Source organism: Peromyscus maniculatus, chromosome 14 (assembly GCF_049852395.1).
Source record: "Peromyscus maniculatus bairdii isolate BWxNUB_F1_BW_parent chromosome 14, HU_Pman_BW_mat_3.1, whole genome shotgun sequence".
In the NCBI taxonomy this organism is placed as follows: domain Eukaryota; kingdom Metazoa; phylum Chordata; class Mammalia; order Rodentia; family Cricetidae; genus Peromyscus; species Peromyscus maniculatus.
The window spans coordinates 57,722,858-57,749,713 of record NC_134865.1 but is presented as its reverse complement, the minus strand read 5'-3'; the positions used below and the strand labels follow the sequence as shown (position 1 = coordinate 57,749,713).

General features: G+C 43.9%; 1 protein-coding gene across 7 annotated transcripts in view; it reads left to right on the top strand.

Moving 5' to 3' along the window:
- The window catches only part of Mlh3 (mutL homolog 3), a 37,726-nt gene continuing 10,870 nt past the window's right edge, over window positions 1-26,856 (top strand). Inside the window, exons 1-9 of one of the 7 annotated variants that reach the window (XM_006982836.4) lie at window positions 1-99; window positions 1,268-4,568; window positions 8,123-8,221; window positions 9,467-9,552; window positions 10,346-10,450; window positions 12,506-12,575; window positions 21,257-21,328; window positions 23,819-23,930; window positions 25,878-26,037. In XM_006982836.4, coding sequence (XP_006982898.2) covers window positions 1,331-4,568; window positions 8,123-8,221; window positions 9,467-9,552; window positions 10,346-10,450; window positions 12,506-12,575; window positions 21,257-21,328; window positions 23,819-23,930; window positions 25,878-26,037 — 3,942 coding nt within the window. In that variant the 5' untranslated portion in view covers window positions 1-99; window positions 1,268-1,330. Of the gene's footprint in view, window positions 189-288; window positions 652-1,267; window positions 4,569-8,122; window positions 8,222-9,466; window positions 9,553-10,345; window positions 10,451-12,505; window positions 12,576-21,256; window positions 21,329-23,818; window positions 23,931-25,877; window positions 26,038-26,856 lie in introns of those variants that run through there. The other 6 variants (XM_016001405.3, XM_016001404.3, XM_076551081.1 and 3 more) reach the window with 6 other exon arrangements.

Below are 26,856 nucleotides of genomic sequence, written 5' to 3'. Positions count from 1 at the left end.
CAGCGGGCTCGCGGCGTCGCGGGAGCGCATGCTCGCTCTAGAGCGCGCGTCCGGCGTCGGAGGCGGTTGTTCCGTGAGAGTAGATGGAGGACGTTCGAGGTGAAGGGGGAAAGCACGTGTTGACATATGGTCCCGGGAGCTCGAAAACACCAGAAGAGCTGTGGTGACGGCCGCGGGCCTGCCTGGAGGTGCCCGGGGCCCCCGGAAGGAGGGGCCTCGGGAGCGGCGGGGCGGGGGGAGTGCGCAGGCGCGGGCTTCCTGCACGGGCCGCTGGGCTGGCTGGACCCTAGGTCTGCGGTGTAACAAATCGGAATGCTTGTTAAACATTCTCCCCGTTTGCCAACGGACGCCAAGTTCATTGTCTTAGAAAGCAACCGTAGCCCCAGTTTCCCCAGGCTTTAAAAAACCCGCCCTGTCTCCAGCTCTTATCGCTCATGAAGAAGGAAGCCAGACCTTTAATGACCTAGACTCTCGGGGTTTATTTGTACCTGCAAGAAAACTTGAATTCAGGTTCAGACAACCCCAGACCATCCTTATCATTGCCAAGTTGTGTTCTGGGGAGGGTCTATAAAGACCGAGAGTATCAGTACAAAAGAATATGAGTAATAAGGGCTTTTCATCAACACACGAGCAGGATTTAAATAGCAAATGGTAAAAAACTTACAAGCAAAGGAATTTCCCTGCTTTATCCTCACCCCACACCCCCGACTCCTCTGAGAAGTAATTGTGACAATAGCAATCGCTTAATATCTGTTTTTTCCTTGATATTTTTGACTTTTTAATTCCTATTGTTTTACTTTCTTGCTTAAAGTGTCTTAGCACATCAAAGTTTTTCTAAAAGCCACGGATATTGTGTAATGTATAAACGTTATGAAACCAACTTGGACTTTTTTCATGAATAATTTCTAGTTAATGTTTCTTAGCTGAATTTAATTTAGGCATCTGTTTTTAGTGAAGTGCTTAGAATTTTGCATAGTGCCTTTACGGGTCAACATCAAGTATAATTAGGATTTCACTTTAGGGCATTCACTTTAGGAACAGGGAGAATTATGAAATTATGAATGCTTCTTTGGAATTGAAGTCCATTATACCAGGCATGAGTTTTGTGTGCTGTTTGAAAATTAGGAGTGTACTTCTGTTTCATATTTTGGTTTAATAGTTTATTTTCCTCAAACTGTTCTTCATAATACTTGCGAGAATTGAGTATTGCTGTATAACTGAGTTTTGATAGGGTATATGTTTTGTTTTGTTTTGTTTTTTCTCATAGGTGGTTATTTCCAGTCAGAGAAGGAAGCCAGTGTCTGGGATTCTCTCCACATGTCTACCTGCCATGATCAAGTGTTTGTCAGATGAAGTACAAGCCAAATTGCGTTCCGGTTTGGCCGTCATCTCCTTAGGCCAGTGTGTTGAGGAACTTATCCTCAACAGTATTGACGCTGAAGCAAAATGTGTGGCCATCAGAGTGAATATGGAAACCTTCCAGGTTCAAGTGATAGACAATGGATTTGGGATGTCGGGGGATGATGTAGAGAAGGTGGGGAACCGGTATTTTACCAGTAAATGCAGCTCAGTACAGGATTTGGAGAACCCAAAGTTTTATGGTTTCCGAGGAGAGGCCTTGGCAAGTATAGCTGATATGGCCAGTGCTGTGGAAATTTTATCCAAGAAAAACACAACTATGAAAACCTTCGTGAAAATGTTTCAGAATGGGAAAGCCCTACATGCTTGTGAAGCTGATTTGACTAGACCAAGTGTGGGGACGACAGTAACAGTGTATAACCTGTTTTCCCAGCTCCCTGTGAGGAGGAGAAGCATGGATCCTAGACTGGAGTTTGAGAAGGTTAGGCAGAGGGTGGAAGCCCTGTCCCTCATGCACCCTTCCATCTCGTTCTCTTTGAGGAATGATGTTTCTGGTGCCATGGTTCTCCAGCTCCCCAAAACCAAAGACATATGTTCTCGATTTTGTCAAATTTATGGACTAGGCAAGTCCCAAAAGTTAAGAGAAGTACATTTTAAATATAAAGAGTTTGAGTTTAGTGGCTACATTAGCTCTGAAGCACACTACAATAAGAATATGCAGTTTTTGTTTGTGAACAGAAGACTGGTTTTGAGGACAAAGTTGCATAAACTCATTGACTTTTTATTAAGAAAAGAAAGTATCATATATAGGCCGAAGAATGGCTCTGCCAATAGGCAGATGAATTCAAGTCCTCGGCGTCGTTCTGGCCCAGAACTCCATGGGATATATGTTATCAATGTGCAGAGCCGGGTCTGTGAATATGACGTGTGCCTGGAGCCAGCCAAAACTCTGATTGAGTTTCAGAACTGGGATACCCTGTTGGTTTGTATTCAGGAAGGCGTGAAACGGTTTTTAAAGCAAGAAAAACTATTTGTAGAATTATCAGGTGAAGATATTAAGGAATTTAATGAAGAGAATGATTTCAGTTTGTTTGGTGCTACTCTTCAGACACATACATCCACTCATGAGAAGTGTGACCAGAGCAGTTTCCAGGAAGCGTGCAATAATATTTTGGATTCCTATGAAATGTTTAATTTGCAGTCGAAAGCTGTGAAAAGAAGAGCTACTGTAGAAAATACAAACACACAGAATTCTGGGGATTCAGAAGCTAGCAGAGAAAAGACAACCGACTCATTGTGCAGCTGTGAAGCAGATGGCCTGGGCTGTGGTAAAATGACAGAGTCACCGTCACACAGCAAAGACAGCGCTCACTTAGAATCAAGGGTGTCGGAAAAAGAGGTAGTTGAAGAATCACGATCCGGAGAAAACGAGAAACATCAGAAATCTTTCTTGGAACAAAAGACTTCAGAAAGTCCACTTGGAACTAGCCCAAAAATGTTTTCAAGCCCTATTTGGACACATCATATCTTTGAGGAGAGTGAGGCAGATCTAGAAATACAGAAAATAAGTACTGCTGTTAATGTCATGGCTGCCAACATTCCCCAGACTAGTGGGATTCAGAGTCTACTAGAAAAACAGAGAGATGCTACTGAAGTGGGGTACCAAACTCTGCCTTTTGAGACAGCAGTATTTAGAGTACAGGGTACACAGAGAAAGAAGGAACAAAGAAAACAAGAGCCTAGTAGGCACGGGAGAGTAAATGTTTTTAGTCATGGACAAGTTAAATTATGCTCCACTGGCTTCATCACTCATGTGGTACAAAATGAGTACACCAAGTCAACTGAAACAGAACATTCATTTAAAAATTATGTTCGCCCTGGCCCTGTAAGTGCCCAGGAAACATTTGGAAATAGAGCATACCACACACTTGAGACTCCAGACACAGATTTAACAAGCACTTTAAGTACAGAATCTGTTCAGCTGCCCCACAAAAAGTTCTGCAGGACAAATACAGGTTATGGGACAGAGAAGAACCCAGTAGCGGCGGATGAGAGCTTGGCCCTTTTCCAGGAAGGTGGTGCAGGATCACACACGGATTGTTTTCTGCCTGCTACATCCTCCTTCCCATGGGGTAGATCTGCTTCAGACGGTAGAAAGAGAACAGATAAGATCATGCGTTCCTCCAGACACATGGTCCGTAGGAAGCTAAGCTTGCATTCACAAGTAGGATCTTTAGAGAAGTTTAAGAGGCAGTATGGGAAGATTAACAGTTCTCTAGATACAGAAGGGGAAAATAGCATCGAAGTCAGGACCCACAGCGATCCTCGGGTCGAACCTGACATTCTTCTGGAAAACAAGAGTCACGCAGATGTCTCTGGTGGTGGTAAGATCACTACTGCCGAGCACAGTGATTCTTACAATAGTTGTCAACCAGCAAGTCACATCCTGTACTCAGAGAAATGTCCATTTTCCAAAGAAGATTGCTCAGAACAGATGCCTCATTTGAGAGAAAGTCCCATCACTCTGGCAGAATTATCTCACTGTAACAGAAAACCTTCCAATGTTGAGAAGCCCATGGAATCACTGGCTTCTAAATTATCCCGACTGAAAGGTTCTGAAAAAGAGATGCAAATAGGCCATATTAGTGAACTTCCAGACAGTAGCCGGGGCACTAGTAAGTTAGACTTACATTTTTGTGAATTATTTAAAAACAAACATGAAAAAATAGAGAGTGGCATGCTTCTAATACCAGACTCTGCCACACAGGCTGATTCCCTCCTTAACAGTGCAATACATTCCAACAATACAGTGGATGACACAGAGAAACCAGAAACTCCTGTGCTGTTACCCTGTGATGATTCTAAAATCAGTAAAGATTCAGGCGTTCTCATCAAATCTTCAGAGCAACATACAGGGAATCCTGATTCTCCCAGTAGAAGGATCATGAGTTGGGTCGAAGATACCACTGCCAGCCAAGATGGAATTTGTTCCCGGAATGATGAATCTAAAGCAAGGTCTCGTTCCGAAAATGAAGACTCAGGTACACACTCTGTGGGCTGGCACCAGCACTTTGATGTCACCCTGGGAAGAATGGTTTACATCAACAGAACTACAGGACTCAGCACATTCATTGCTCCTACTGAAGATGTTCAGACTGCTTGTACTAAAGACCTGACAACTGTGGCTGTGGATGTCCTACTTGGGAACGGTAAGAATGTAGTATTCACCGGTGTGAAATGTTTTTGAAAAGGAACAATGAACAGAGAGCAATATAATTGTTCACAGAGGTGGCAGCCTCAGCACATAGCATTGCAAAGCTGTGTTTTATTGTTTGAGGTTGGGAATATTGAGACAGGGTCTTGCTATGTAGCCCAGGCTGGCCTCAAACTCTCTCTGTAGCCAGGTTGGTCTTGAACTCATGATAGGTCCTGCTTCCAAATGCTAGAATTAAAAGTATGTACCACAACACCCAGTTTCTGAAGGCCAATTAAAAAACCTGTACTGTGGTTAAGGCTTATGGAGATTCTTTAGGTTTAACAATATTTAAATGTAAGAATTTAGAGATAAAGAATATAAAGGTATTTACACGTGTCTAAGACACATGTGTGTATGTGGGGTGGGACTTCACTTTAATAAAATTGTGCTGTTAATGGCTAAAAAGACCCACAGTACTTATCTATCCTGTTTTCCCTTTCTTCCCAAATATACTTCTGAAAGTTTGTCTTTAGAGACATGACTGCTTCCGTCTGTGGCTACCAGCCTAGGGTTGGGAAGATTCTTTACATATCTTAAGTTTCCAGGAAGATATATAGGTCAGTGCAGTGGGATTTTATGAGTTTCCCCTAGAAAGTAGGATTTGGCCAAACATATTCCAAAATATAGGCTAGATAGGTGCCTTCATAACTATATTTTTCAAATGTACTTTATTATAATGCATGTATCAATCCACTTGATACATTTCTGATACAAGAAGTGTGTAATAATGTGGTTTTCAGATCACACCATAAAGCAACACCAGAGCCTGGTCTAGGACTCAGAGTTCTCAGGTTTCGGGCAACATTAAAAGTGACATTGTTTTGGCAGTGTGTTGAGAGCCAGATGTTGGGAGCCGTAAAGCTGATTCCCATCTGGCTGTAATCTCAGCTTTCACTGGTAGGATAAACACTAAATATGCATCCCTGTTAAGTCTCGCATGCTGTAAAAGAATGTAAATTGTATGAATATAATTGCATATTATAATGTCTCCTTAGGATAAATATTTCTAGTTGGAGGCTCTGTTGTTAAATAAATCCTTTAGTTTTAAATGCTTTTCAAATTTCCTTTCTTATGGGAAAAAGGAATTACTGTTGTAACTTCTAGAGAATTTCATAGGAGGAGAAAACCCTTTGTTTTCAGTATCGCTCTGAGGCTCTCCAGTCGCTCCGAAGGCATCTTTATGTGCTTTTCAGTCTAGGTCACATGGACTGGTTTGTATGTGCTGAGTCTTATCAGAGAGGCACATCTAAGGCACTGACACCTCATCTTCCTGAAATGTAACTGCTTCTGATACAGTGCCAAAAAACAACTGGATTACGTTCAACTGTGGGGTGGTTGTTGCCAAAACAAAGGAGGGGATCTTAGCTGCCAGGCTCAGCATAAACATCTGCTCCTGTTAAATAGATGGAGATGTGGAAACTGCTTCAGTGCACCCAACCAGCTGGATGACCAGTCAAGCTCCAAATGGAAAACAACTTTGCCATCAAAACCAGTTCATTGAAAAGATGGCACCTCACACCCTCCATTCACATCGAGTTGGCTCTTCACAGGGGGACATTAGGACACGATTGACCCACACATGGAAATGTAAACATGCAATAAATTACTAAGAGAAACAGTGAAGCTACACTAATTCTAGCACTTGGGAGGTGGAGGCAGGAAAATCAGGAATTGAAGGTCATCCTCAGGGACAGCTTGAGGCCAGTTGGGCTACATGAAACCAGAATTTTATTATATAAAGGTAAATTTAGAGTAATGTCATATCCCTAACCCATGGGTTTTTTTCCTTTAAAAATATCTTCTTTTTTCAATGCACAGCTTATATGTTAAACATTTTACTACTGAGCTACAGTCCCAGCTCACTCAATCAGTCTCTCTCTCTCTCATTTTATCTATCTATCTATCTATCTATCTATCTATCTATCTATCTATCTATCTATCTATCTATTTATTTTTGAGACAGGGTTTCTCTGTGTAGCCCTGGCTGTCCTGGAACTTGATCTGTAGACCTGACTGCCTTTGAACTCAGAGATCCGCCTGCCTCTGCCTCCCAAGTGCTGGGATAAAAGGTGTGTGCCATCACTGCCCAGCCTCAATTTCTTTTATTCTGAATTATACACCTTTATTTTAGCTAATCTCTTGCTTTAGTTTTTGTCTGTTAGGCTTGTCTTTCAATAGTTCTCTTATGTGTTCCTTCCCCTCCTTTTTAACTTTTTTTTTTTTTTTTTTTTTTTTTTTTTTTTTTTTTTGATTTTTCGAGACAGGGTTTCTCTGTGTAGCGTTGTGCCTTTCCTGGAACTCACTTGGTAGCCCAGGCTGGCCTCGAACTCACAGAGATCCTCCTGGCTCTGCCTCCCGAGTGCTGGGATTAAAGGCGTGCGCCACCACCGCCCAGCTTAACTTTTTTTATTATATGCATTTGAATGTTTTTGCCTGTATGTATTCTGTGTATCATGTTCATGCCTCATGCCCATGGAGGCCAGAAGAGGGCATCAAATCCCGTGGAACTAGAGTTCCAGATGGTTGTGAGCCGCCATGTGGGTGCTGGGAATTGAACTCAGATCCTCTGGAAGTATAACTGGTGCTCTAGGCCCCATGTTCTCCCCTTTTCAAAACTGTCTTCACAGTTGTTTCTACAACTCAGATCTGCTCTTCCTTCAGATGGTTAGAATTTAGGCTGTATCTTCCCAGACTTTGGTGTGTGAATAGAGTACCTTTCACCCACTAATTCATCTTTTTTTTTTTTTTAAGATTGATTTATTTGTATGTATGAGTGATCTGTCTGCATGTATGCCTGCATGCAGGAAGAGGGCATTAGATCCCATTATCGATGGTTGTGAGCCACCATGTGGTGGGGTGCTGGGAACTGAACTCGGGACCTCTAGAAGAACAGCCGGTGTTCTTAACTGCCGAGCCATCTCTCCAGCCCTGCTGCTCATCCGTCTTTGCACTTACTCATTCAGCACTTGTTGTTTGTTACACTGTGGTGGGTGTTGTCACATTGAAGCTTACCCGACTTCTCAGCATTTCAGTCTACTATGGATAGCTCCATAATACAGTGAAATCAGGGTTATGTAGGGATGGAGATTGTGGATCAGAGATCATTTGTGAAGGCTGCACCAGGTTGTGGGTGATCATAAAGTACAACTGTGTGTCAGACAAGGCTGTTCTGACTGACTATGCCTTGTAAGACATTTAGCAACACCCCAGACTTTATCTGCTGGAGTCTAGTAGCTGCATCATTTACCTAAGATACGACCATGAGAAATGTCTAAAGACATTGCCTAATATGTCCCTGCAACCTGCACATTGTGCCATTGAAAATCACATATATGGACAAAGAGATGTGTTCATGTAAATACGTTAACAGATAATTTCATCGAAAATTCTGATTTTCCATGTAGTATTTAGTAGTGTGCCTTATGTCTTCGTTTAGTTTGTAGAGAAAGAGATTTGACATTATTTTTAATAGTTTATTTGTATGTTGAGTTTTTCTTTTTCGTTTAGGGGTTCAGTACAGGTGCCATCCTTTTAGAAGTGATCTTATTCTTCCTTTCCTTCCAAGAGCTGAGGAAGAGAGGCCTGCGCTGAGGCAGAGCAGCAGAGGTGAGAGCAGTACCAGAGGATGTAGAGTGTGGAGACTCCTGTGCACCCTGTCCGCTTACTGCAGAGCCTGAGCAGGATGCGTTCTCTCTGAAGCCTGATGGGCACCAGCTGTGCCGCGGGAACCGGGAACTCCCCACGGCTCTGTTTAACGGCAGAACGAAGCGATCAGTACATGCATTTAGATCAGAAATTGCTTTTCCAGACTAGAAGTTAGTGCTGGGTGATTATGCACAGGCTGTGGTGTCTGTGACTGGGGAAATGTTTCTTATTTTTAAAGATTGAGTTTCTCCATATTACAGTAAAATTCTTTTTAAAAAAGCTGAAGAAACCTATTGTTTTTGTTGTTTTTAAAAATAGATTAAGTATATTTTTATCAAAAGGCAACAAAATTTGAACTATAATTTTTTTCTGTACACACACTTGGAAATAATTTGTTTTAAGACTTACTTAGTTTTATTTTTTGTATGGGTGTTTTTGCCTGCGTGCATGTCTGTGAACCATGTGCATGCAGTGCCTTTGGCCAGGGAGGGCATCAGAGTCTCTGGAACTGGAGTTACAGAAGGTTGTGAACCACCATGTGGTGTCAGAAACCAGATTTGGGTCCTCTGCAAGAGCAGCAGGCCCTCTTAACCTCTGAGCCATCTCTCCAGGCCCCTGAAACGTTGTTGTAGACCAGTGGTTCTCAACCTGTGGGTGGCATTGCACATTAGATATTTAAATTACATACATAACAGTAGCAAAATTACAGTTACAAAGTAGCAACGGAATAGTTTTATGATTGGGGGAGTCACAGCATGAGGAACTGTATTAAAGGGTCACAGCGTTAGGAAGGTTGAGAATTGCTCTTCTGGTGGAGAAAAGCTGTCTCAGAAAATACAGTCATAATACTAGTTTAGAAAGTAGCATTAAGCTGGGCAGTGGTAGCGCACTCCTTTAATCTCAGCACTCAGGAGGCAAAGGCAAGAGTCTTTGTAAGTTTGAGGCCAGCCTGGTCTGGTCTGCAGAGTGAGTTCTAGTCCAGCCAGAGTTACATAGTAAGACCCTGTCTCTAAAACCAAAGGAGTAACATCAGAACAAATGTAGGCATGAAGTACAGCCTCTGAGCATTTGTAGACTGTAGAGACAGTGTGAGCATTTGTAGACTGTAGAGACAGTGTGTCTAATCTTTGGTCCTGAGGCTGTGGCTGAATAGGAGAGGACACACTCTTCTGGGATCTTGATGGCAGCTGTCCCCCTTTGTCCTAGATGCTGTGGATGCTCCCGTTGTCAGTGACTCACTCCAGTCGTTGTTTTCAGAATGGAGCAATCCAGTATTTGCCCGGCACCCAGAGGTGGGTCTGCAGTCCTTTTTCTTTGCCTGTTTATAAATTTGAACTTGATTTAAGCTGGGTAATGGGCACGCATGAGTATATGAATTTGTAATTATGAATGGAAAGTAGGCAGATTTCTAGATGACTTACTTGGAAATTAGTGTTTAATGTAGAGAGGATAAGTCAGCATTTTGGAAAGTTCTAGAATTTTGTATTAAACCTGTATATTGAGTGTGAAGAGTGAGTGTATTTCTCCTGTCTTACAGGGTAGTGATAGTCAGTGTTAACCATTCCAGAGAGTGTCATTTCGTCTGCAGGGACAGTTCCGGTGTCCTGGCAGTGTTCCCTCCTTTGATGCATTGTCACAGCGTGTACCGAGTGTGTTAATGAGCGTGGGTAACAGACGAGCATTTGACTGCTGATTCTTCACTTAAGATGCCTTTAAGGACTTAGTCATGAAGCATAGACAAATTGTTCTGAAATAATGCTGGCTTTTGTCAGTGTTTATAAAAAATGTGTTAATTTAGACAACTTACTCTTAGAGCCTTTTGGATCTGTAGGTCTCCTACATTCATCCTGTTTCTAGTAGGATATATGAAAATACTTGTTTGGTTGTGGTTTTATTTTTTGCAGTGCTGGGAATTGAAACTAGGACCTTGCATATGCTGGGCAGTACTCTACTATGGACCTATATATTCCAAGCTCCCCCCGCCCCCCCGAAAAAAAATGAGTATTTTAAAGGACTTTGAAATCATTGGTAAAACAGTTCCACAGACATTAAAAATTAAATTATGCTTTTACTGGGTCTTTCTAGGTTGCTGTTGATGTCAGCAGTGGCCAGGCTGAGAGCTTAGCAGTTAAAATTCACAACGTACTATATCCCTACCGCTTCACCAAAGAAATGATTCATTCAATGCAGGTAAAAGCAACATTGAAATCCATGTAATGTTTAAACTAGACTAACTTTCCTGAAATTGGATTTTTTTTTTTTAATGAAAGAGACTGTATCAGTCAAGGCCTGTTGTATTAGGCTTCTCTAGAGGACCAGAATTGATTGAGCGATAGATTTATTGGAATGGCGTGGGCTGTGGTCCAGCTAGTCCAGCAGTGGCTGTCTACCAACGGAAGGTCCAAGAAGCCTGTCATTGTTCAGTCCACCAGGCTGATGTCTCAGCCGGTCTTGAGTTTGCACAGGAATCCCGAAGAAGTAGAATCTAATGCCAGTGAAGGAATGGACTTGCCATGGAGAGTGAGGGCGAGCTGGAAAAGAGAGCAAGCTTCCTTTTTCCATGTCCTTTAATAGGCTGCCAGCGGGAGCTGGGGCCCAGACTAAAGGTAGATCTTCCCGCCTCAAAAGATCTGGATTAAAGGTGTATCTTCTCACCTCAAAAAGTCTGAATTAAAAGTGGGTCTTCCCACTTTAAATAATTTAATTAAGAAAAAAATCCCTCACAGGTATATGAGCCTCTTGGGTTTTAGTTAATTCCAGATGTAGTCAAGTTGACAACCCAAAATAGCCATTACACATGTGTTTCTTTGTTTTTAATCTGGCTGGAATCTTAAATTAATAATATTGTTATTATTATCATAGGTTTTTTTGTTTGTTTGTTTTTTGTTTTTGAGACAGGGTTTCTCTGTGTAGCCCTGGCTGTCCTGGAACTTGCTCTATAGGCCAGGCTGGCGTCAAACTCACAGAGATCCACCTGCCTCTGCTCTCAAGTGCTGATATTAAAGGTGTCCACCGCCACCACAGCACTGCTGGAAACTTGAACTTTAATCATCAGAAAAAAAATGCAGATTAATTTCAGTAGCAAAGAAAAATATCCTTAATTGTGTGTGCAAACAGGTTTTCAGGGAATGAATTATGGTTCATGCTGATAATGCCAAGGACTTCTAACATTTCTGCAGGGAATTACATTTGGATTTTATATTTTATAACACTATGACAAATGCCAAGAAATTACTTATAAATCAGCATTGTCTTTAACTGTGCAAAACGACTCACTTTTCAGTGACCCTCTGTGTGAGGCTGCAGAGGTTAAGGAGGCTGCAGACTGGGAAGCTGATTAACAAGAGGGACAGCCCTGTCTCTTGTGCTTTTCTGCCGTGTCCTCTGTACACCGCTTTGGCTGTCTTAGTCGCCTTGCCTGCGGCTTTGGAAACAGACTAGGCCATAAGACAATGCTAAGTAGACGCCTACCAGGGGTTGATCTGGGCTTAGAGCAGGGAAGGGTTGTCCAGAAAGAGACCTCTGGGAGCTGGGCCTGCACAGAGAGGAGCCTCCACAGTCTGAGCTGCTGGTGGCCTCTGCTGCTGCCTTAGACTAGCTCCTCCAAAAGGCTTTTCTTGCTTTTCACGGTTGAGAATTTGTACTTTAGGTGATGCGTGGTGGCGCACACCTTTAATCCCAGTGCTTGGGAGGCAGAGACAGGAGGATCTCTGTGTGATGGAGGCCAGCCTGGGCTACATGGAGTTCCAAGTCAGACAGGGCTACACACTGAGACCATGTCTTGAAGAAGATAAACAAATGGTTTTAGTTCTATTCATTAGCAGTCTCTGGTCATGTGTTGCCGAGAGTGTCTCTGCTGGAAACGTTGCGGAAGTACTCTGGCGTCGCCAGCTCGCTTCCCTTCCTGCCCTCAAGCTGGCCCCTTACCCGTCCTTTTATCCTACGCCAGGACTGCCTCACAGCCGGCAGCACCTTACTCTGTCTTTGAAAACAAGTCTTGCTGGTGTTGATGGGGGTGAGCTCACATCTGTGCCGGAGAGCACACGGGAGGTCCGTTCCCTCTCCACGTGAATCCCAAAGGTGAAACTCAGTATCAGGTGACAAGCACCTTCACCTGTGGAGCCCTCGGGCCGGCTCCTCGCTGGGTCTTGGCTATGGGTGTTAGCGTGGAAAGTGTGCTCTTTATGCAGCTAAGCCTTTGCTGATTTTTGTTAGGCTCACGTTATTTATCTCAATGAATGGCAGGTTCTCCAGCAAGTGGATAACAAGTTTATCGCCTGTTTAATGAGCACGAGAATGGCGGAGAACGGCGCAGGTAAGCGCCGGGTTTGCTGGAGTCAGGAGGCCGGCTGGGGCTCCGTGGCCGCCTTTTACTGTGTGGGGGGTGGCAGCTTGTGTGCGGACAACAGCCTGAGGTTGTCGTGAGTTCAGTGGCTTCAAGACTCTGGAACAAGTCTTCAAGCCCATGAACTCCAAGTGTGTTGACACACATGCACATCAATAAGATGCAGAGTAAATTTGGTCTTTGGAGATGTAGCCCAGGATCGCCTCATACTCATGGTATCCCAATGCCTCAGCCTGACTGCTGGGATTACAGGCCGACACCACGCCACACCACACCCGGTTCATTCAACTATCAATAGTAGTCACCTCAGAAATGAGAATGAAGGTGGGCTTTTACTCCCTTAAAGTATCTTACGTTGTAGACTTTTTAATGGCGTGTGTGAAACCTGGGGCCCACTGCTTCTGCCAGACTGGCTGTCCAGCAATACCCCTGCCTCATCTGCCCATCTCTGCCTCCCCCATTGTTGCAGCTACAGGTGTGGGCCGCCACACCCCGGGTTTTCTGTCCATGCTAGGGATCTCACATCTTCGGGCCCGCACAGCAGGTATTTATTTTACCACTGAGCTCCCCAGCCTCTCCCTTCAATGACTGTATGTATACACAGGTGCTCACCTGTACAGATGGAAATTAAAGCATAACCTTGGTGTCATGTTCAGGAATGCCATCCATCTCCTTGTTGGGGGGAGGAGCGGTTTCGAGACAGGGTTTCTCTGTGTAGCTTTGGTGCCTGTCCTGGATCTTGTTCTGTAGCCCAGGCTGGCCTCGAACTCACAGAGATCCACCTGGCTCTGCCTCCTGAGTGCTGCGATTAAAGGCGTGCACCACTACTGCCCGGCCATCCATCTCTTTGAGACAGGAGGTCACCAGTCAGGCTAGACTGGCTGGCCAGCGAGCCCCAGGGGTCTTCTGGCCTCTGCCTCTCCAGTTTTGAGATCACAAGTGTGCACCAGGTATTTTGACTTGGATTCCAAGGCTCCAAATCAAGTCCTTGTGTTTGCATGGCATGTGCGGTCCCCATTGACCCATCCCTCCAGCTCCTTTTACAGTGTTTTCATCCACAGTAACAAGTTTATGGATGTTTATACAGTGTGTTCTGCTAGATTTGTCCAGAGTTACTCAGAATCAGAATCAGAATGAGGGATGCTCAGTGGTTAAGAGCACTGGCTGCTCTTCCAGAGGTCCTGGGTTAGATTCTCAGCATCCACATGGTGGCTTACAGCTGCCTGTAACTCAAGTACTAGGGCATCTGACTCCCTCTCCTGGCCTCCTCAAGCACCAGGCATGCATGTGGTGCACAGATTTATAGCCAGGCAAAACACTCATACACATAACATTTTTTAAAAATTATACAGAATCAGGTAGTAACTTGCTTTAATGAAACAATAGTTCCTACATAAATCACTCAACACATTTTGTTTGAATGCTTATTGTTTGCTAGGGACTGTACCAGGCCCTCAGGGTACAATGATAGGAAAAAGCAGATGTGTTAGAGAAGTAGATCATCATACAAACACATAAAATTTTAATGTAGCTCTTATGGAGAAGTACAAGATGTGCAAGAAGTGATCCTGGGCGATTTGATTTTGTCAGGGAGGTCAGCAGACGTTCTTGATAAAATGAGTCTGAAGTCTGAACATGTCAAATGAGAGAGTGAAGAAGTAACTTGTCGTTTCCTCTGTCAGGTGGCAGCAGGCTAGGAATCGGGGAGATGGAGCTGGGAAGGAAGTAGTGGCCAGGTCTTACATGTCTGTTTGGAGCTTTGCTCTGTCCCAGCACCAGCTGGACATAGTTGGATGTTTCCTGTTCCTTGTCTTTGGGATGCTGTGTGTCATATCCTGTTGTGTTTTCGAAGGACTTCTCTAGTTGCAGTTTGGAGAATGGACTGACTGGGCTGGAGTGCTGGGAACTCCACAGAGCCAGACAGTTAAGAAGAAGACCGCAGCACCTGAGAAGGAAGGGTTACCTAGGAGCGTGAAAGCCTTGGGGCTGGGTGGAGCGTCCTGTGCACATAACCCGGTACTCAAGACCAAGGCAGGAGGACCGGCACTGGTGCAAGGCTAGATAGTGTAGCCTGGGCTACCTCAAATGAAACAGAACAATGTGGAGGGAAAGTCGACAGGGCCTGGTGGAGGGCTGTTTTGGGAGAGGTATATCAAAGGTAACTCCTAGTTTTCTGACCTCCTTGTCCAAGTGGATGATGTTGCAAGACCAGATTAGAGGTGGAGCAGGTTGCGAGGCTAAACATCGCAAGTTTAATCTAAATTCTCTTTGAAATGTTCAAGAGGAGACGGCAGGAATGTGTTTGGCTGGTGCAGGCGTGGACTAGAGTGTTCTGACTTGGTGATGAACAATTTGAGTTGTCAGCATAAAGGTGGTTTTGGGTGGTGCAAGTTTTATCACCCAGAAATGTGAAGAGTGAGGAGAAGCCCTGAATCGAGAATAATTCCAACATGTAACAGCAGAGTAGAAAGCAGACCAGCAGAAGAGGCGAAGGAATCGCCAGAGGAACGGAGAAAATGGAAGGCTGTTGTAGCCAGGACCTCACGCCAGCTGCTGCTCTGTTGCTTGCTTAGGGGAGGCCTGTTCAGTGTTGTGACAGGGGAGACTTTGGCACCGAGAGCTGTCTGGAAGAGCTGGGGCACAGGCCATTGCTGCTCGTGGGGACTGTAAGCAAAGACTCAGAAATCTGAGACCTGGGAGGGCACCACCAGCAGAGAGTGAGGAGACTTTTTTTGATGAGAATTTTGAGCACAGTTACAGTTGTCTGCCTGTGTCTGTGGACTTGTGTCACTCAGTTTGAGTTACCCACAGTCAACTAAGGTCAGAATGTCATGTGGAAAATTCCAGAAATAAGCAACTGGTAAATCTTAAGTTTCACACTGCTCTATGAGGTCACTGTGGTCCACCCAAGCTGCAAATTACTCCAGTGCATCCATGCTGTATGCCGTAGCTTGGCATTGCTCAATAGCTGCATACATTACCAAATTAACTGTACAGTATTGCATTGTTTACGTCAAAGAAACCTTATTATATTTAACACTGGTACCAAGTACAATAGAAGTGATGTTAGCAGTTTTAGTTCAGCACATTGTTATTGTTAGTGTGTTTATCTATTACTTATTTATTTTTACGGTGCTGGGCATGCTACACAAGTACTTTATCACTGAGCCATCCCCCCCAGCCCTGTTCTATTTTACTATTATTGTGAATTTCTTTTTTTTTTTTTGGTTTTTTTTTTTTTTTGAGACAGGGTTTCTCTGTGTAGCTTTGCGCCTATCCTGGAACTCACTTGGTAGCCCAGGCTGGCCTCGAACTCACAAAGATCCACCTGCCTCTGCCTCCCGAGTGCTGGGATTAAAGGCGTGCGCCACCACCGCCCGGCCTATTGTGAATTTCTTACTGTACCTAACTTACAAGTTCAACTTTACCATAGGTTTCTAGATTTAGAAGAAAACAGGCTTCGTTCAGGGTTTGGTACAGGAGTTGGTTCTCTCCTTCTACCAGGTGGGTCCTGGGGATTGAACTCAGGTCTTCAGGCTTAGCAACAAGTGCCTGTGGCCAGTGAGCCTTCTCTCCAGCCCTGAAGTTTTACTTACTTGGAATTATTATTTCTGAGATACCAAAATCTCAGCCAGTGGTACCCAAGATGGGTGTAAGCACAGATTCAGTCTATCTTCAGAGAAATAAAGTGACCACTAGTTAAACTTCCCTTGAGGGTTTATATTTATTTTAGCTTTGCTACCAAAGAGTATTGTTCATAATCTTTTCAGACACAAAACCAGAGCCAGGCATGGTGGTGCACGCCTTTAACCCCAGCACTCGGGAGGCAGAGGCAGGCGGATCTCTGAGTTTGAAGTCATCCTGGTCTACAGAGGTCCAGGACAGCCAGGGCTGCCCTGAGAAACCCTGTCTCTAAAAACAAACAAACACAGAAGCACCCAGAACGCAAGAGTGCTCTTGAGGCTGAGGAGTAGCTTGGTTGGCAGAGCCTCTCCATGGATGAAATCCCGGGTCCAGTCCCCCAGCACTGCATAAAACTGAGCATAGGGATTCCTCAGCTAAATAGCATGTTCAAGGCCAGCCTGGGCTACATGAGTCCCTGTCAAAAACACAGTTCAATCCATTCCTCTGAACCAAATGTGAGTATTTTTATTACTAGTCACAAATACATAACCTATTCCTAAATTGACTTATTTTTATTTTCATATTTGCTTGCTTCTTTTTTTGTTTGTTTTTCTTTTTTTTTTTTTTTTTGTTTTGTTTTCCCCCAAGACAGGGTTTCTCTGTGTAGCTTTGTGCCTTTCCTGGATCTCGCTCTGTAGATGGGGCTGGCCTGGAACTCACAAAGATCCGCCTGCCTCTGCCTCCCGAGTGCTGGGATCAAAGGCGTGCACCACCACCACCCGGCTGTTTTGTTTTTCTTGTTTTTTGTTTGTTTGTTTTGGTTTTTTGAGACAGAGTTTTTCTGTTTAGCCCTGGCTGTCATGGAACTCCCTCTGTAGACCAGGCTGGCTTTGAACTAAGGTACATAGGTACATAGAGATCCTCCTGCTTCTGCCTTCCTAGTGCTGGGATTAAAGGTGTGTGCCCACCACCACCACCACCACCACCACCACCACCACCACCACCACCACCACCACCACCACCACCACCACCACCACCACCACCACCACCACCACCACCACCACCTGGCTTTGTTTTTTGTTTTTAAGACATGTTCTTTTTTTTTTTTTTTTTTTTTTTTAATCTTTTTCAGAAGGATTCATTTATTTACTATGTATACAGTGTTTGCACACCAGAAGAATACACCAGATCTCATTATAGATGGTTGTGAGCCACCATGTGGTTGCTGGGAATTGAACTCAGAACCTCTGGAAGAACAACCAGTGCTCTTAACCTCTGAGCCATCTCTCCAGCCCTTAAGGCATGTTGTTGTAGTATAACCCTGGTTGGCTTGGAACTCTCTCTATAGACTAGGCTGTATTTGAACTCACAGAGAAACTTGTTGCTCCTGAATGCCAGGGTGAAAGACGTGTGCCACGACAGCTTGATATTTGACATATTTTTATTGGACACATACATTATTGTATTAAATTATAGTGAAACTAATGTCATATGTTGGTGTTTTAGGTTGTATATTTTTGCCTACCGTAGGATACATTTGTTCAGTTATGATATTATAAAGAATAAATTTATTCTATAAATATCAAGTACCTATTATGTAAAATTCTATTTTGTGTGCTAAGAATATAACATGAAAACATCTGTTCTCACGGAACTTCTATTCTGTCCTGTTGGAATATCAAAACATGGCTTCCATGTGAATAAATTGTCTTCTATATTCTGCTTTGTTCAAGAAATGAAAAGTTCATAAGCATCATATAGACAAGGGAAAGATAAGTCCTTCTTCCAGTCAGTACAAGTTGGATTTCCTAGTGCTCCTGAATCTGGTGTTTGTGTTGGTTATTAAAGCCACTCCCATGCAGGGGATGGTTTATTCCATTGTTTTGCCTAGTGCCAGATGTTCAGTGTTCATCAGAAACAGCTGCCACTCTTCCTAGCCTCAGAGAAAGCTGGTAGTCAAGCTGGAGGACACTCCTGTGTTATGCCTGCTGTCCGAAGTCTGCTTTGAGGCCTGGGGAGGCTCAATAAAGTGTTTGCCTCACAAGCTACAGAACCTGAGGTCAAGGCCAGAAAAGTTCTGGGGTGTGTGTGCAATCAAAATACATTGTGTAAGTACATGAAATTCTCAAAGAATGATAAAAACTTTGAAGATACTGTGTTAGAATACGGGTAAGGAAATAAGGCAACAGAAATCCCAAATCCACATCCTTTGTCTATTCTTCAATTTTAAATACTTCTAATATGTGTCACAAAAAATTTTAAAACATATTTAAAGAGAACAAATTAAAACGAAGTATATGACACATTTTTATGTAGATGCCATGATAAAATACTTTCCTTTTGTTTCTAACCTAAAAATTATTAGTATAGTAAATTCATTAATTAAAAAAGCTGGGTGTGCTGACTTGCGCTTAAAATCCCAGTGCTGGAGAGGCATAAAGACAGGGGGTCCCTCGGGCACACAGGCCAGCGAGACTAGTCTTGGTGATCTCCAAGCTGGGAGAGACCCTTCTCAGAAAGGAACACCACCTGAGATTGCCCTCGGCTTGTACACACCCAGGAAAAAAAGAAAGTCTGTTGGGGGCGTGTGGGAGTGTTGCTTAATTGTCAGAATGCTTACACATTGGGCAGGAGGATGAGAAGTTCAATGTCACCTTCAACTACATAGGAAGTCTGCAGTCAGCCTGCACTACCGTGAACCTTGTCTCAAAAATAAAAAGTGAATTGTCTGTTTCCCTTTGCTTTAAATCTTAGGCTTTTGTGCTGTGAGTCTGACAGTATCTCCCTAGTTTCATTTCTGTAGCTCTGATAAAATACCCTGACAAAAAGCTATTTAGGGAAGGAAGCGTTTAATTCAGCTCAGGACTCCAGACTGCATTCTGTCTCTAAAGAGGTCAGGCAGGAATGAAGAATGTGACTACGGTCACATCACACCGTAGTCTAGAGAAGAGATGCATGAGGCTTGCTGTCTCTTGGTTGGCTTTGTGTGCTCTTTCCGTTCAGGCCACAAAACCGGGGCATGGTGCTTCGGACTTTTAGAAAACTTAATCAAAACTGTCATCTGTATACATGCCCCCCCCCAGCCTGTTCTGATAGTGTCCTCTGTATACGTGCCCCCAGGCAGCCTGTTCTGATAGTGTCCTCTGTATACATGCCCCCAGGCAGCCTGTTCTGATAGTGTCCTCTGTATACATGCCCCTAGGCAGCCTGTTCTGATAGTGTCCTCTGTATACATGCCCCCGGGCAGCCTGTTCTGATAGTGTCCTCTGTGATTTCCATTGTTTCAGGTGGCAGTGAAACTGTCACTGTATCATAGAAAAATGTTTCATCTTTTAATAGAAATAGGAAAAAGACATTTTCTATTTTGATCAAATTCAAGAGAAGAGCTTTTGTTTCAATATGATTAATGGCAATAAGCTTCAATTTATTGGTCAAAAATAATGCAAATGCAGCTTTTCAAAGGTATAATAATTGTCATGGAGAATTGTCCTGTCCCTGAGATTTCCCTGTAGGTTTGACTTCTAAACCCTTTGCTCTCTTGCTTGTACTTGAAAGTCTGAAGCCCTGCTCTTAAAAGTGAGGCCTGTAGAGGGTGAGAGATGGCCCAATGGTTAACAGCCACACAGCTGCTCAAGAATTCTGTCTCCAACACCCTCCTCAGGTGGCTCACAGCTACCCATGGCTCCACCTCCAAGGGAATCCAACACATGTGGTTTCTGTGAGCACCTGCACTCATGTGCACAGATGTGCACCCGCACTCACACACAACTACACATAATTAAAAATATTTTAAATTAAAATTTTTATTTTATTTTACTTAAAAGTTTTTATATGAATGTCTTCCCTCCATGTATGCATGTGCATTGTATGTGTGCAGTACATGTGGGTACCAAGAAGAAGGCCTGGATTGCTGGAACTGGTTATGAGCAATTACGGTTTTGAGCTCCCACGGAAGTGCTGGAAACCAAACCCAGGTCTTCTGGACAAGAAACAAGTGTTCTTAACTGCTGAGACATCTTTCCAGCTCCCATAAATTTTTTTTTTAAGTGGGGCCAGTATGCAGGATCATCTAGGAGTTAGTTAGAATTGTAGAAGCCTGCAAGGACCCCAGTGTTGACCTCTCAACCAGATTCTTCGTCTGAATCTGTTCCCAGGTGACAGATTGACCCAGGAGAGCTTGGGGAGCCAAGCTGTAACTACAGCCTGGGAGTAGACACAGTGGTGAGGGTCTGTTTCTCTGCAGCAGGGAGGTAATGGTCTTTACATCCTTTCATGGTTAGGAAAAAGCAAAAGAAGGCTTCTTGACATAGCCACAGCATGTGCAGTCATCAGTGTCCATAAATAAAGTTTTATTGGGACGTAGCTATAGTGGCACAGATTGTGGCTGCTTTGCTCAGAACGAATGGATGCGCCGTCGTGACAGAATCCATGTGGCCTAAAAAGCATAAACTATTTCCTTTCTGCCTCTTGGTAAAAAAACATCCTGGCCTCTGATCTAAAGTGTTTAAGCCTGCTCTTCTTGAGTTAGGAATGGCTGGCAAATCAAGATCCATTGAGTAAAATGTATACAGTGCATTATCTAATCATTCTTCATTATAGTAAAGTTGAATTTAAAAAGCCAAGCCTGTATTGAATAATTTTAAATTTTTAACCTTTTTTTCTAAATGAAATATTGATGAGTTTAAGAGTTTTTCACCAGGGATGGATTTGTTAATTTGTTGATAATTTCAAGTTTTTTTAAATATAAATTATAATTGAGTTGGGTGTGGTGGAGCATAACTTTAGTCCCAGTACTTGGGAAGCAGAGGAGGCGGATCTCTGTGAGTTCAAGGCCTGATCTGTAGAGCAAGTTCCAGACCAGTTATGGCTGTATAGCAAGACCCTGTCTCAAAAAATAAAAAAGTACAATTGTATCTACTCAGTATATCTTACATTTATGTCATTAAGTGGGTTGACTCTCCCTCAATATTTTATGATTCTTTTAATCTCAAGATTGGAAACTCCAGTAATTGTGGATGGTTTTGCAGGTGGAAACCTTCTAGTCTTGGTGGATCAGCACGCTGCCCATGAGCGAGTTCGTTTGGAGCAGCTTATTACTGGTAAGCCTTGTCTGCAACTGGAGATTCCAGACTCCCAGTGCAGTTAATACACCTAGAAGAGTTTCCTTGCTGTGCTTGTGATGAAGGATGCATTGTGTGTTTGAAAAATTAGGCTGACATCATCCAGTCTGAAAACCAATGCAAGACTGCAGTAGTTTGCTTTGCCAATTCAAACACGTGGGTCTTACCGACTTGGTCAAAGGCGTATATCCTATATATTTATTCTCCACCCAGACCTACAGAAGGACCGGGCTAGTGTACTATGACACCCAGCACAGAGGTATGCTCTCCAATGCCTGTTCACTCTCACTGAATCCTCCCCACAATTCACAAAGCCCTTTAATACTTTTATTTTAAAATCTCGTTTATTTGGGTGCAGGTAATGTGATCAAATGGACCTAAGTCTAAAAGGTGCAAAAGGAATTATAACAAAGCATCCTTTACACCCTGGTCTTTGATTTCATCTTCTTTCTCTTCTCATGGGCAGCTAGTATCAGTACTATTGAAATGTATCTTTCCAAAGTGACTGTGCTGTTTGATTTGATTGGTTTGGTTTTGGTTTTTGGAGAAAGGGTTTCTCCAGGTCAATGTTTCATGAACTGGAATGGCAATAATGTCACTGCCATTTTCTTTGCCCTTATAAAATGAAGACGACCCCACCCCACCCCAAAAAAAAAACAAAAACAAAAACAAAAAAACCCCTAGGTGTATTTTGTCAGGTGATGCTGGTGTATGCCTTTAATCCCAGCACTCGCGAGACAGAGGTAGGTGGATCTCTGTGAGTTTGAGGCCAGCCTGGTCTACAGAGTGAGTTCAGGACATCCAGAGCTGTTACACAGAGAAACCCTGTCTTGAAAAACAAACAAGGCCCAAGAATTTGGGCCCAAGAATTTGGGCCCAACAATGAAGGCCCAAGAATTTGGAAAGATACAGTCAAAACAATGGTAGAAAAATTACTTACTTTGAGTAAGGATTTAAATTTTGAGCTCCCCTTACTCATTTGGTGGGTGAAACACAGTGGTTTGAGAAACGTGTGGGTTGTGGCTCTGGTCAGGAATTCCACAGCAGCAGGAAGGTGGTTGCTGAGTCTCGTTGGTCAGCTAGCAAATCAAGCAGTATGTTCAGTTCTCTACGTAGCAAGCTGACGTTTGCTGCTCAGTGTCTAGAGTTTGTGGTAATTTTGCACAGATCTATCTCCATGGCAAGCACATGTTAAGATGGTGGAGACCCTTTACACTGAGCTCTCAACTTTAGATCTTGGAATTACAGACAGTTATTACCTGCCATGTGGGTTCTGGGAATTGAACTCAGGTCCTCTGGAAGTGCTCTTAACTGCTGAGCCATCTCTCCAGCCCCAAGCTCTTGGCTTTAAAAAGGCTGATGACCACAAGAAATGAACTGGCTGTGCAAAACCATGAGATTTTGCATAAAAAAATTGTCAGAAGAAGAAAGGGAGATCAAGAGGCTTGCTCTTCCCATGGCTTACCCAAGACCATAACAATTATTAAAGTTGTTGGCTGTGGTGTGGAACAGTTAAGGATTGTGGCAAAGAATCCCAGGCTAAGGATGTCATCAAAGAAAACTTGAAATGCGAGAAGTGAACAAATAAAAACTTGGGCTCATTAAAAATGAACTCACGGGTCACTTAGATAGCTTGGCTGGCAAACACTTGCCATGCAGGCCTGACACCCTGAGTTCGGTCCCGTCACCCACATAAAAGGACAAGGAGAGAAGTGACTCCCCAGAACTGTCCTCTCATCTCCATGTGTGGGCCGGGGCTGGTGTGTAGCCCCCTGCCATTCACCCACATCTCACACCACACGCATACACAATGATAGGTAATATGGGACTGGAGAGAGCTCAGAAGTTCAAAGCACTGGCTGCTCTAACAGAGGATCCAGGTTCAATTCCTAGCACCAACATGGCAGCTCACAACTGTCTGTAACTCCAGTTCCAGAGGATCTGATGCCCTCTCCTGGCCTCTGTAGGCACCAGGCACACATGTGGTACATAGACACACATGTGGGTAAAACACCCATACACATAAAATTTTTAATTAAATAGTGATGTATTTTTTTAATTCCCACCTAAACTAATTTGCTCTATAGGGCCTGCACCATTTGAGAATAATACTGACAAATTCTTTTCAAAGACTGAGGAACCTTTCTGAAGGAACCAAGAAACCCTCTTGACTTAACTTATAGACATCATGCCACAGTATATATCTCTGTGTTGATACCACATATTAACTATAGGAACACTGCCTTATTCATTGGGATGTAAGAGTTTAGTCTTGTAGTTCTTATTTTGAAAAACTGCTAAAATGTCTGGCTCTCCTTGGTTTACTGTTAGAATCCAGGTTGTAGGACTGGGTGCTGAACACACTTAGTTTGAGAGAACTTTTACTGTGGCCATGCCTCACCAAGCGTCTCTAACTGAGTGTAACAGTCTTCCCTTCTTATTCTTTTCTCGTCCTCTCTCTCCCAATAGACTCCTACGAGAAGCAGCCTCCACACAGCTCTGGTCGGAAAAAACTGCTGTCTTCCACGGTCATCCCTCCACTCGCCATCACGGTGTCAGAGGAGCAGAGGCGACTCTTACGGTTAGTAGCACCTCGAGGCTGGGCTGCAGGCAGTGTAAAGCTTTGCAGTAACGTCCTGAGGTTTCTGCATAAGTAGTCCGTGGTTTTCAGAAAAGGAAACCGAGACAAGAGTGGTGCATGGCTTACCCGAGGTCCTAACAGTTAGCTGTGGAGCAAGCACACAGAGCCCGTCTTCTGGCCCCAAATGCCATGCTTCCCGCTGTAACTTAGCTCTTGAGTATAGGATAGAATTTCCCTGATAATTTTTTCCAGCAGTTAGCTTAGAACACTCTTCTCATTTCTTGGAACAGCCAAGTGTTTCTGCTGTACTGTTTCTGAGAGCAACGTTAGGGAAGTAATTGCTTCCATTCTCGTGTCTTGGTCCATTCTAGAGTCTTCATTACCATAATCTTATTAGGAAGAAGCCAAGCACTGTGCTGCCAGGGTGGGGCAAGCCCCGGAGCACGTCACAAGCTGGGTCCTTTTCCCACTTGTGGGCTCTGTCAGTTATTGAAAATGAACAGACTCTCAGTCCACTTGGGTTTGGACGTTCACTGCGCCAATGCAGCCTTTTCCCTAGAGCACGCTTCACTTACTACCGCCCCCGGCACCCCAGGCAGGACGGCTCAGTCCTTGGGGCTGTTAGTTACCTCTCTCTCTTTTATGATTCAGAACATTTCAGAGCTTTTCTTTGAGCCAGATTTCTTTATTTTATTTTTATTTTTTATTTTTATTTTTATTTTTTGGTTTTTCGAGACAGGGTTTCTCTGTGTAGCTTTGCGCCTTTCCTGGAACTCACTTTGGAGACCAGGCTGGCCTCGAACTCACAGAGATCCGCCTGGCTCTGCCTCCCGAGTGCTGGGATTAAAGGCGTGCGCCACCACCGCCCGGCTTGCCAGATTTCTTTAAATGCATTCAGTTAGTTCTTTAGTGGAGAATGAAAACCTAGGAATAAGATTTGGAAGCAAATTGGTTCTCTCAATAGAGAAACAGAAGGAGAAAGGTTACTGTACAGTAGTTCTCCTGACATGTGATGGATTTATTCAGGGACCACAGCAGACCCCTGGAAATGGCACCCTGAGCCCTGTGTGTGTATTGTTTCCCTGCAGATTCCCACCAGATTCCCACCTTATGCCACGGCTGTCTACATGTCCTGTACCGTGATCAATCTGCCCTCCGTATTTTATGCTCGGGGCCTCCTTTGCATCACTGTGAACGTGTTTGGGGGACATTATGAAATAGAATAAGGGTTACTTGAGCATAAAAGCTGCAGTACTAGGCTGGGTTCAATGCTTAAGACACTTGCTTTTGCAGAGGACCCAGGTTTGGGTCCTAGCAACCACATGAAGTCTCACAACCAACTGTAACTCCAGTTCCAGAGGGTCCGATGCCCTCTTCTGGACTCCACAGGTGCCAGGCAAGCATGTGGTCCACACATATATAGGCTAGTAGTCATGCACATGAGATACAAATATAATGAATAAATCTTTTTTAAAAATACCGATACTGGAGTAGTTATCTGATAACTAAGTGATTAACAGGTATGTGGCATATACAGTGTGGATATGATGCACAGCAGGCCACTTCAGTGGGACAGCTAGAGATTTGATCAGACTTCTCAGCAGCAGGCAGTGTAAACTTTATGGCTGGAGATGCATATACTTAGCATGTGCAAGGCCCCAGTTCAGTCCCCAGAATAAAGAAAAAAGAAGTTTACTTCTGGAATTTTCCATGTATTTTTTTGGACCACGGTCAGCCACAAGTAACTGAATTCTTAGAAAGCGTAACTGTGAATGAGAATTACTGTAATTGAAAAGGAAATTTGATAATAAAATCCTAAACACATATAAGGATAAGGGAAACAATACAGCTTCCAAAGGTCATGGAAGCTTTTGAAAAGGACCAAGTTTCTGGCACTCGCACTGAAGCGAGTGAGGTCATGCTTTTACATCTGGGCTGTCTCCTTAGGTCTTACCACAAACATCTAGAAGATCTGGGACTTGAATTGATCTTCCCAGATGCTAGTGATTCTTTGATCCTTGTGGGAAAAGTGCCGCTCTGCTTCGTGGAAAGAGAAGCCGGTGAACTTCGAAGAGGAAGATGTACCGTGACTAAGAGTATCGTGGAGGTGAGATGCGTCTTCCAGTGCCTGGGAAGCAGCTGAGTGTCACGAACTTCAGTGTCGTCTTTAGTCAGCACACAGTTGTGGCCCGGTCCGCGTGCCAGGCGCTAGAGATGTCAAGATGAATTAGCCCACAGCAAGGAGGGACACTTAGTTACAATACAGCGGAGTGTGGACAGTAGAGATGTTCAGAAGTGTTAGAGAGAGCTGTACCGTGGCACCTGTGGTCAGCCCAGCGCTCAGAGGCTAAGGAGTGAGCAGTTTAAAGCTAACTAGGGTTTCACAGTGAGACTCTGTCTCATGGGGGTGAGGGGTGGAGAGAGAGAAGTTAAGAGGACTTGCTGCTCTTGCAGAGGACCCAGGTTCTGTTCCCAGCACCTGTACGTGTTGGCTCTCAACCACCTGTAACTCGGTTCCAGGGCTCCAATGCCCTTTCCTGGCCTTCATGGGCATCAGGCACACATGTGAAGCATTTACATACATTTAGGCAAAACTCTCAGAGGCAGCCAGATGGCTCAGCAGGTAAAGGTGCTGCAGCCACGTCTGACCTGAGTTCGATCCTCAGGACCTACCTAGTAAAACGAGAAAGCCAGCTCCCTCTGTCTGTCCACTGACCTCCAGGTACACACCACGGCACGTGTACATGCATGCGTGAATGCACACATGTGCATCTACATATGAATAATGTGATAAAATAATGCACAAAAATCAGAAGATAGACTTAGGGCTGTTAGGATGCATGGCAGCCTTGGGAGCGGCTGGAAGCTGGCTGAGGAGTTAAAGCTTTTGTGCTGGTCACCATATGATTGACTAAGTCGGTGGTGG